Source organism: Sebastes fasciatus, chromosome 4 (assembly GCF_043250625.1).
Source record: "Sebastes fasciatus isolate fSebFas1 chromosome 4, fSebFas1.pri, whole genome shotgun sequence".
NCBI classification, from domain to species: domain Eukaryota; kingdom Metazoa; phylum Chordata; class Actinopteri; order Perciformes; family Sebastidae; genus Sebastes; species Sebastes fasciatus.
This window is the reverse complement of record NC_133798.1, coordinates 27,447,030-27,457,840: the sequence shown is the minus strand read 5'-3', so window position 1 is coordinate 27,457,840 and position 10,811 is coordinate 27,447,030. Positions and strand designations below refer to the sequence as shown.

Sequence of the window (10,811 nt, the reverse complement as noted above, 5' to 3'; positions counted from 1 at the left end):
TAGTCTCTTTAAAGGGAGATTTGTCAAACAGCCCTAATTTAAACATTGTGACGTGAACGACGTCCACCGTTCACTGTTTTAAATTCTGACCACCAACCGTTAATGAGACGCCACTGACGGCGTCATACTGCTGTTAAACACGCCGGTGGAGTTCATCTCTTATAGGAAACACGTAGGAGTGAATGAGGTGCAGGTGTGAACTAGACTCTGGTGGTGTTTTCCTGATCCTGCTGCTGACGGGATCATTACAGGTGTTTGACTCCAGCGCTGTACCTGAACAGGTGCCTTCAGAGTCCAACCTGTAGCCCACTCAGGACGCCGCCGAGCCGCCACGTTTTCTGATCACGCTCAGATCGGTCACACATTCAACCGTTGATTTTTCACTTGAAGCAGAAAATCATGAGTTTTATTATTGAGCATCATGTTGTCAGAGGAACGTGCACCGCGAGGACTGTAACGCCGCGACGGTCGAATGAACAGCAGTGAAACAGCTGGTGGATGTTTAAATGTGTGTGTGCGTGTGTGTGTGTGTAGTTCATCATGCTGATGGCGGTTAACTCCTCTTCCTCTTCTTCTTCTTCTTCTTCTTCTCTTCCTCTCTGACAGTCACATGTTCAGATTGATTCATTAGAGCTGCACGATTTAGAAAAAATAATCGAATTGAGATTATTTTGACTGATATTGATATGATTTGCGATATTAGAGGGAATGATATCTTTGTGTCGCGGTGCGGCATCGCCCTGTCGGGGTTTATTTCACAACAATGACCCACTGGCTGAATATTAACCCTTACTTGTACTTATTTCTCATTGAAGCTTTGACGCCCAAAAGCTGTTATTGGGGGCAGCCCTAGTAACCGGAGAGGAATGTTGGTTGCCTGGCAACAGTAAACAGTTTAGTAAACACTAAACTCTTCCCTCTAAGGCGTCCTTGTTGAAAGAAGCACGCGGTCGGCGCGTATTTACAATTATTCAGAGGTGCACGACAGATCGCTGCGACAACTTGTGGAGCCTTCGCTCACCACGTGAAAGCCGTGATGACGTATTTTTCTGTCGTGCGTACCTTCACTACGGCGACCATAAACCAGGCTTTAGTCTGTAGATTATGATCAGTAGGTCAGGACGAAATGCTATTTTGACACATTTCCCCTTTAACAAATATTGCAATTTCCTCCTCATCCTGCAACTTGAAAATTGCAGTCGGTCATATTGTGATTTTTAATAAAATTCGTATTAATTGTGCAGCCCTAATTCATGTCTGTACAGCAGCCGACTTGCTTAGCATGAAGACGGGAAGCTCTAAAGCTCACTGATCAACATCACTGCGAGCAAACAGACGCATTTATAAAAACTGCACATAACCTCGTTAAAGAAACAGTGAATTATAGTTTTTACACTTTTATTTTTGTACAGATGAATCAGTGAGCTTTAGCTGCTGGTGTGTTCCCTGCTGTTTCCAGTCTTTATGCTAAGCTATGCTAAGCAGCTGCTGTCTGTAGCTTCATATTGAGCAAACCGAGAAAGAGAAGATTTCACTAAATGTTAAACTGTCCCTTTAACCCAGTTTTTAAGTTACCAATCATCACAGGGAGCTGGTTCTCCTACAGACAGTGAACTCACTCAGGCTACGTTCATGAACGCTAACAAACACAACATTCCTGCAGTCTCCTCCTCCTCATCCTGCCTGACGTGATTTCACTGTTAGCTCACCGTGCGACTATGAAACCTTCAAATCACAGTCTGAGAATATCGACCTTGTACTGTTGAACATATTAATTTGTCGAGTAGTTGAATATGCAGTTTGGCTTCACAGTTTGCTGTTGAAAGTTTTTAAGATGCCGTTTTGGAGAGAGGGTGTGTACATGGAAGGTTTTTAACGCTTTAAATGTCTTTTCCCCTCATACCGGGCATTTGGTTTGTATAGTCTAGAGCTCTAACTGAGAACTGTATATTCAGTCAGTCTGGGGCCTCAGAGCACCCGGAGAAATATCATCTGTTGGAATGACACAATTTTTGCGACTATTTATATTTCCTACATTCTGTATTCAATCCTGACGCATTTCAGGCAATGCAATTTTACAGTTGTTTGTACCTTTGCAAAAAAAATGAAATAAAGAAAATGACAGAGTTTTTGTAGAATTTGATCCTCGCGAGAAGATGTCGTGACTTTTTAATGTTTCTATTAATACATCTGTACAAATGAGAAATAGTGACACCAGCTGACAAATACATTAAATATACAGTTTCAAAAGGGGCAGCTTTATAAAAAGAATTAAATTATCCGCACACGTATAAAAGCGACCATTCACCTGTATACACAGAACAATGTTATTACAAATATTTACACGTGGCAGTTTTATGACTTGTTGCTTCATCATCAGGCTCAAAATGAAAACATTCGATCCAAAGTGAAGTCTGCAGAGGTCAAAGGTCGCTTAAAGTTTGTTTCCAAGTCTTCAGGTCTGAGCTGTTGCTGGAGACGTCTGCTGGATCCAGATGTGAGTTAATAAATGGTGGTGGTGTTGGAGCTTAGTCCAGCGGCTCCTGTTTGATCCGGATCGGTGTGCTGGTGATGGACTGGCTGTGCCGCAGGTCACGACACAAGACGTACTCGCTGAACTGGGACGAGTCGACGCCGCCGCCACAGGACGCCTTCATGATGAAGCCTTTCTGGAACAGACGCTCCAGGACCTGAGGACAGCAGTCAGTCAGTCAGACAGGTGGAGTACAGATGTAGAAAAGGTGTAGAGGTGAAGTAAAGGTCTAGTGCAGGTGTAGTAAAGGTGTAGTCTCGGTATAGAACAGGTGTAGTCTAGATGTGATACTGGTGTAGTTTAGGTGTAATACTGGTGTAGTCTAGGTGTAATAAAGGTGTAGTCCAGGTGTAATACTGGTGTAGTTTAGGTGTAGTCCTGGTGTAGTCCAGGTGTAATACTGGTGTAGTCTAGGTGTAGTCCTGGTGTAATAAAGGTGTAGTCTAGGTGTAATAAAGGTGTAGTCCAGGTGTAATACTGGTGTAGTCTAGGTGTAATACTGGTGTAGTTTAGGTGTAATAAAGGTGTAGTCCAGGTGTACTACTGACCTGTACAGAGTTGAGTCTGCAGTATCCGTTGAGTGGGAAGCGGATGACGTGGGTCGGGTCCTGGTTCCAGCCGGCGTTGACGGAGTTACACATGACGTCTCCGGTCTCGGGGAAGATCTCCTCGATCAGGACCTTCTCTCCGCTCAACGCGATCCTCTCGCCCAGATCCGGCGTGACTCGAACCACCAGACACTCGCAGGGTGGCGCCCGCTGGGCCTCTCGCTCCACCTGCCAGCGATCCAACTCCCGAACCATCGGAGTCAGCTGGTAGAACCGGGCCTCCTCGTAGAGCTGAGGGAAGTCCTGTAGGAGGCACAGAGAGGGAGCATTGTTAGAGACCTTTCCTTTCCTTCTCGTCTCCTTTCCTTCACGTCTCCTTTCTCTCTCTCTCTCTTCCTTCTCGTGTCCTTTCACTCTCCTATCTTTTGTCTCTCGTTGCCTTTCTCACTCGTTTCCTTTCCTTCTCGTCTCCTTTTTTATCTTGTTTCCTTTTTTATCTTGTTTCCTTTCTCGCTCCTTAACTTTCTCTCTCATTTCCTTTCCTTCTCGTTTCCTTTTCGCTCTTGTTTCCTTTCCTTCTCCTCTCCTTCTCGTTTCCTTTCTCTCGTTTCCATTCGCTCATCTCCTTTCTCTCTCGTCTCCTTTTTTCTCTCCTTTCCTTCCCTTCTCGTTTCCTTTCGCTCTCGTCTCATTTCCTTTTCGCTCTCGTTTCCTTTCCTTCTCCTTTCCTTTTCGCTCGTTTCCTTTCCTTCTCCTTTCCTTTCTCTCTCCTTACCTTTCTCTCTCTCTTCACGTTTCGTATCAAACCCCCCCCCCCTCCCCCCAGACTAGAAGCGAGGGATAGAAAGATGTGTTTTCTAAAGAGGGGTCGTGTCTGCAGGCGTTTTTAGTCATCGTGAGCAGAATAAGAGAGGCAGCAGTAACGACAGGGAGGGAGATGAGAGGGATGTGATATAACCACACACACACTGATTCAGTAAAACACACAGCAGTGTGTGCTGTAAGCCTCTCTGGATGGATCTCTGCAGCCGCCGGCGCTGATTAAAGCGTCACAATGTGTTCAAAGACTCGCTGCTGTTGGTTAAAACTCACCAACACTAATAATCATCTGTTTGACCTGAACGTTGAGTTTTTGCATCGCTGCATATCTGAGACACGACTCATTATTACAGAAGAGGAAGAGTCCTTACGGCAGCAGACTTACAACTCAGTATTACTATTACTACCACTACATACTAGACTACGACTTTTTATGAATATTTATAAAATACTTACGCTACGACTTTTTATGAATATTTATGAGATACTATACTACGACCGACTTTTTATGAATATTTGTCATACTATACTATGGGGTTTTTTTCATGAATTTTTTTTTTTCATATACTATGACTTTTTTCATAAAAAAGTAGAAATACTATGCGTTTTTTTTCATAAAATTTTTCGGCATACTATACTACGACTTTTTTGGTAAATTTATTCGACCTATTATACTATTACTTTTTTTTCATGACATTTTTCAACATGCTATACTATGACTTTTAAGTGAAATTTTTTGACATGCTATACTATGAATTTTTTTGGTGAAATTTTTCAAAATACTATACTAAGACGTTTTTTCATAAATTTTTTCGACATGCTGACTTTCTTTGGTGACATTTTTCGCCATACTATATTATAATTTTTTTTTTCATGACATTTTTCGACATACAATATCACAATATATTATAATCGGTTAATAATCGGTTAAAAAAAATTCTAAATTAGTATCCCTACATCACACTGTTTTTAAATTACCCAAGCAACTTTTTCTGCCTTCTACCAATATTCGTAAAAAAACGTTGATACAATTTATCTGTGATCGGCTGAAGATAGAGACAGAGAATATCGATAAACTGGTCGGGCTCTGTTTACAATCATATTCATCTTTTCTTTGCGACATTTTTCCAGTGAAAGTACCTTGAAGTCTTCAGGCAGCAGCAGTTTGCAGGTCCGCAGGAAGCTGAGGATGTAGCGGAAGATTTCTCCGTCTCGGTCGATGAAGTAGTGCTGCTTCAGACTGTCCAACACAATGGGCTCAGTGCCGTTAAACAGACGACTGATCCTGCACAGAAACACAGACGAGACACTGACTGTCATAGAGCTCCATTAACTGTTGTTCCTTCATCACCATCAACACACTGGAGTTATTCTGACTCAGTCCCACAGCCACCATCCTGCTGACACTAAAGCTGCGTTCACACCAAGAGTGAAGCAAATTTTCTCCTCGCTTTACTGGCGCGAGTTGGACCGCCGGTATCTTTTGTGTTCATGCGCTCTAGACGCACAGGAGAGAAGGAGGAGCTTGTCACCATGGATACCAGGCAACAACTTCTCTTTAATCCATTTCCTCCATCAACCATGGAAGAAATAACCACTGTTGCTGCTTTGTACATGTTGTGGAACTCCCAGATATGTCAGAAAACCAAACGCCGTCGTGTCTGGGTTCATAACATCACCCGGCGGCAAGCTGTATTCACATACAGTGACATTGCACTTACTGTATCTAGCAGCCACACGTCACTACTGCGGTATGAACCCAAAATAAACAGATTGTGCTGTGATTTAAATCAATAAACATATCAAAATGATGCTGAAATAACTAAATAATTATTATAATAAAAGTCTGAATTCATGCTTTGTCAGGTCTGTCCACAAGACGACAAGCAAACAACTTTAAAAATGCTTGTTTTCTGAATGGAGTTTGGATCGATCAGTGCGAAAAGTTTGCTTCGCTCTTGGCGTGAACACACCATAATACTCACTACAGCACCACATATTGAGTAATCCGCCGCTGAAAATAGTCCCCAAAAAAGTCTATTTCCTCCTGTTGGTTTGACTAAACTACAGTGAGCAGCTGTTTAAGGACTAGATATTAGTGTTTTAATGTCGTCAGTAGGAACCAATGAGCTGAGAGCCACAGACAGGAAGTCACTCAGACCGTATAGAGAGATGGACTAACTGCTGACTACTTCCTCATTTGGTCCGTAAGAAGTCAGATAATATTTTCTATCGTAGTAACTCTCTGATCATGTGACACGCGGTAAATGTGCCAGCGGTCTTACCTGGACTCTGGGTATTTGGTGAGCGTCGCCAGGCTGCTGGTGTACATGTGACCCCCCACGTCGATGTGCACAGGGGCGTTGGCCTTGGTGAGCTGGGCGGGTGACGGGATACCCTGGGGGGTCATGGGGGACGCAGGTGAGCGGCTCAGAGACATCCTGGACATGCTCCGCCCTTCCTGTGACAGGTAACAACAGGTCAGAACACCCCAACACAGTTCACCTCACCTGAGAACACACCTGAGATCACACCTGAGAACACGCCTGAGAACTCACATGAGAACACAACTGAGAACACAACTGAGAACACACCTGAGAACACACCTGAGAACTCACATGAGAACAGGCCTGAGAACTCACATGAGAACACGCCTGAGAACTCACATGAGAACACGCCTGAGAACTCAACTGAGAACACGTCTGAGAACACACCTGAGAACACGCCTGAAAACACACATGAGAACACACATGAGAACACGCCTGAGAACTCAACTGAGAACACGTCTGAGAACACACATGAGAACACGCCTGAGAACTCAACTGAGAACACACCTGAGAACTCAACTGAGAACACACCTAAAAACACACATGAGAACACGCCTGAGAACTCAACTGAGAACACGTCTGAGAACACACCTGAGGACACAACTGAGAACTCAACTGAGAACACACCTGAGAACACGCCTGAGAACTCAACTGAGAACACACCTGAGAACACGCCTGAGAACACACCTGAGGACACACCTGAGAACACGCCTGAGAACTTAACTGAGAACACACCTGAGAACACACCTGAGAACACGCCTGAGAACACACCTGAGAACACGCCTGAAAACACACCTGAGGACACGCCTGAGAACTCAACTGAGGACACGCCTGAGAACTCACCTGAGAACTCACATGAGAACAGGCCTGAGAACTCACATGAGAACACACCTGAGAACACGCCTGAGAACTCAACTGAGAACACGTCTGAGAACACACCTGAGAACACGCCTGAAAACACACATGAGAACACGCCTGAGAACTCAACTGAGAACACGTCTGAGAACACACCTGAGAACTCAACTGAGAACACACCTAAAAACACACATGAGAACACGCCTGAGAACTCAACTGAGAACACGTCTGAGAACACACCTGAGGACACAACTGAGAACACACCTGAGAACTCAACTGAGAACACACCTGAGAACACGCCTGAGAACTCAACTGAGAACACACCTGAGAACACACCTGAGAACACGCCTGAAAACACACCTGAGGACACGCCTGAGAACTCATATGAGAACACGTCTGAGAACACGCCTGAAAACACACCTGAGGACACGCCTGAGAACTCATATGAGAACACGTCTGAGAACACGCCTGAAAACACACCTGAGGACACGCCTGAGAACTCAACTGAGGACACGCCTGAGAACTCAACTGAGGACACGCCTGAGAACTCATATGAGAACACGTCTGAGGACACGCCCGAGAACTCATATGAGAACACGTCTGAGGACACGCCCGAGAACTCATATGAGAACACATCTGAGAACTCAACTGAGAACACACCTGAGAACTCAACTGAGAACACAACTGAGAACACACCTGAGAGTATTCGTACTTATTGTTGAACTAACTAGTAGTTTTACAGTCAGTGAAGCTTAGAGCTGGTGGATGATCTTCATGGAGCCTGACTGATGAAACAGAGGGAGGTGATGATGACCTGAGAGGGGGGGGGGGCAGCTCTGGTTTAATTGCCCCCCTCTCCCCCTCGCTCTGAAAGGTGAACAGGAGGTGGCAGCAGCTTTCAGTGTCTCTGCCCCGCGGCCGGCTCACCGCCTCGGGCCAAACTGACAAACTCTGCTGCTCCCCTCTCTCTCCGTCTGGAGCTACACAACTCTGCTGCATCAGACTCTGTGTTAAAATCACAGGAAATAACACAGCAGGTCTCTGCTGATCACAGCCTCCACATAGAGAGTCAATCACATAAATAATGATCATCATCTGAACCTAAATCTATAATCAAGAGGTCAGAGGTCACTGAAACTAATCAAAACACAAGACCTGAAGCTGCAGTCACTCAGTGTGATTGACAGGTCTATATACCTGCTGCTGACACACACAGATCTGGTGCCCCAATAATCTCACCTGCCTATGTGGGAACAACGCCACTGACGCCAGACTCCATTCAAAAATCTGAAGATTTAACGCGGCCTTGCTAATCTGCAAACATTGAGTATTGCGTAACTATATTTTTAATGGTTTTCTCTTCAGTGTAAGGCCTTCTGGTGAATTCGGCATATTAATCGTCTATGAACTAAAACTTAGTGTCTATATTTCTTTACTTTTTACCACAGAGTCACGTGGATCCACCGCCCAACGCGGCGTTATTTGAGAGGAAAACATGGCCGGCAAAACAAGCGAGCCCAGCAGGAAAAGTTCACATTTTCGTTAAAAAACGTTGTGCTACGGAACAATTCATATATGCCGAATTAAACAGTGTTTCATACCATTACAGAAAATATCAACAATTTTTGGTATCTGTATTAAATGAGTGCGCTGATACCAATAAGACTTAAAACTGTCATATTTTAAATTACATCTGGTAAAACGAAACCCCGGGGAATGTTATCGGGATTTTTTACATCGTAAACTTGACAACTTTTGCGTGTAAAAATGTCACGTTAAACATGTAATGTTAAGCTGCTTCTTACCTGAGAGGACAATGACACAGAGGACATGGAGACCGGCGTCTGTCTGCTCCAAAATGTGAGGATTCCGGTCGGTGATCAGTCCTGCTGTTTGTCCTCGTCTGTCCTGCTGTATGTGAGTGAAGCAGAAGGAGCTGAACGAGCCGGTCCGTGTCGTCTCCTCCAGGAGAATAAAGAGGAGTCCAGCCCGGGGCCTTCCAGACCCCCCGGGGGGACCAGGATCAGGATTAGCTCACAATAACGCGCTCCAACTCGCTCCTGTCAAACCGAGGAGAGAGAGAAAATAGATCCCTTCGCCTCCGCCCTGTCACAACGATGATTAATCAGAATAATTTAATATATCCATCAGGTTTAAACATGAATCTTCTTCTTTCTCACATATATTCTAACAAACATCAAACATCCCTGTGGCTCTCTGGGAGCCAGATGACGTCTGTCTTCACGCATTCAGCCTCTCCCCCTACAGCCTGCGGATAAATGCGCCATTTCAATTATTGCGCGCTGGTTAGATGGAGATGGAGACGCCGCGGGGCTGCGCGCACACTGATCCGATTTAGAATCCTCATCTCCGGCTTGAAGCGGAGCGTCGGTCCGGTCATCTACCCGGAACCATCCGGCTGTGATCCATCAGCAGCTCCGACACTCTGTGTGTTAATCTGAGTTTAATATAAATATAAATATAAATATAATTATAAATATACATATACATATAATTATAAATATAACTATAACTATAAATATAAATATAAATATAGATATAAACTTGTGTCAGTGCATGTCACAGCCTAAGAGACAACCACAACATCAACAACACATAATAGTTGTAACTCACACTCTGCCTTTTATTTACTCCTCTACTTCATGTTTTTTTTTTTTACATTTATCCTTTGATATTGCAATATATTGTTATTAATTGTTTTGTATTTGTTTTATTGACACAACAAACATTAATTACTTCTTTATTGCTTTCTTCCATTTATATGCATGTTCTTTTTAAATATCTATATATTGTAATTTGCTTAATGAATTGTATATATGTATATATATATGTTTTTGTTTTTATTTTGTTCTTTTTTTTATTATTTTTATTTATTATTGAATTGAGGCTTTGGCAATATTGTTCACCTGACAATCATGCCAATAAATTGAATTGAATTGAATTGAATTGAATTGAACTGTCTGTAGTTAAATGTTTTAACCCTCAATAGACCTGTTTTAGTGTTTTTTTTATGGGGGTACAGGGGGTGTTTAGGGGGAGATAGCAGGTCAACAGTAGATGTCACATAGAAGTGGTGTACGTCATCTGAAAGCTGGGAACCTGAATGTTAATTTGAGATGCAGCTCAGCACTGTGTGTCAGAAATAAACATGAATTAAAATATTAAAAGTGTTTATAACATTGGTATTGTTTATTGTTTATTTATTTTGTTTTTATTATTTTGTTTGGGGCAGATACCTGCTGTTCTCCTGGTGTCCTCTAGGGGGGCATCACTGCATCTAAATCAATGTTGGTGCTAATCACTGACACATCCCAGACTGTTGTTCTCCTGGCAGTTATTATACGGAGAATAATTCATAAGAAACAGCAATGGCATCATGTCATTAAAGATTTAGTGATCTCTAGAGGTCAGGTTAAAGGTTCTCTCCTGTGTGACGAGTGCGTTCCTCTGTAGAGCTGCTGTCAGAGCGGCGAAGGTCATCAGAGTGTAGAGAGAGATGTGAGTTCATCTGATGTTCCCTTTAAAAAAGTCATAGGTCAAAGACGCTGTCACGACAAGGGGTTTCCATGTGAAGGCCTGGAATAAAACGGGCTGAAAATAATGTGTGTGTAAGTGAGACACCCTGAACCACGCACACACACACACACACACACACACACACACACACACACACACACACACACGCACACACACACACAGCCTCAGGCA

At 43.5% G+C, this 10,811-nt stretch overlaps 2 protein-coding genes and 1 long non-coding RNA gene across 3 annotated transcripts in view; 1 reads left to right on the top strand and 2 right to left on the bottom strand.

Annotated features, from left to right (window-relative positions):
- The window catches only part of LOC141766438 (uncharacterized), a 64,311-nt gene extending 62,184 nt beyond the window's left edge, over nucleotides 1-2,127 (top strand). The window contains exon 2 of the long non-coding RNA XR_012593632.1: nucleotides 19-2,127. This is a non-coding gene — a long non-coding RNA (uncharacterized LOC141766438). The remainder of the gene's footprint in view (nucleotides 1-18) is intronic.
- Nucleotides 2,128-9,459, bottom strand: LOC141766436 (BTB/POZ domain-containing protein kctd15-like). Its single transcript, XM_074633314.1, has 5 exons — nucleotides 8,888-9,459; nucleotides 6,186-6,361; nucleotides 5,041-5,185; nucleotides 3,082-3,384; nucleotides 2,128-2,690 (listed from the first exon to the last, which is right to left on the bottom strand). The coding sequence occupies exons 1-5, from the start codon at nucleotides 8,912-8,914 to the stop codon at nucleotides 2,529-2,531; spliced, it is 813 nt and encodes a 270-aa protein (XP_074489415.1). The 5' UTR covers nucleotides 8,915-9,459; the 3' UTR covers nucleotides 2,128-2,528.
- The window catches only part of LOC141766435 (uncharacterized), a 40,232-nt gene continuing 34,616 nt past the window's right edge, over nucleotides 5,196-10,811 (bottom strand). The window contains exon 2 of the mRNA XM_074633313.1: nucleotides 5,196-5,857. The gene's annotated coding sequence lies outside the window, so the exon portion shown is untranslated. The remainder of the gene's footprint in view (nucleotides 5,858-10,811) is intronic.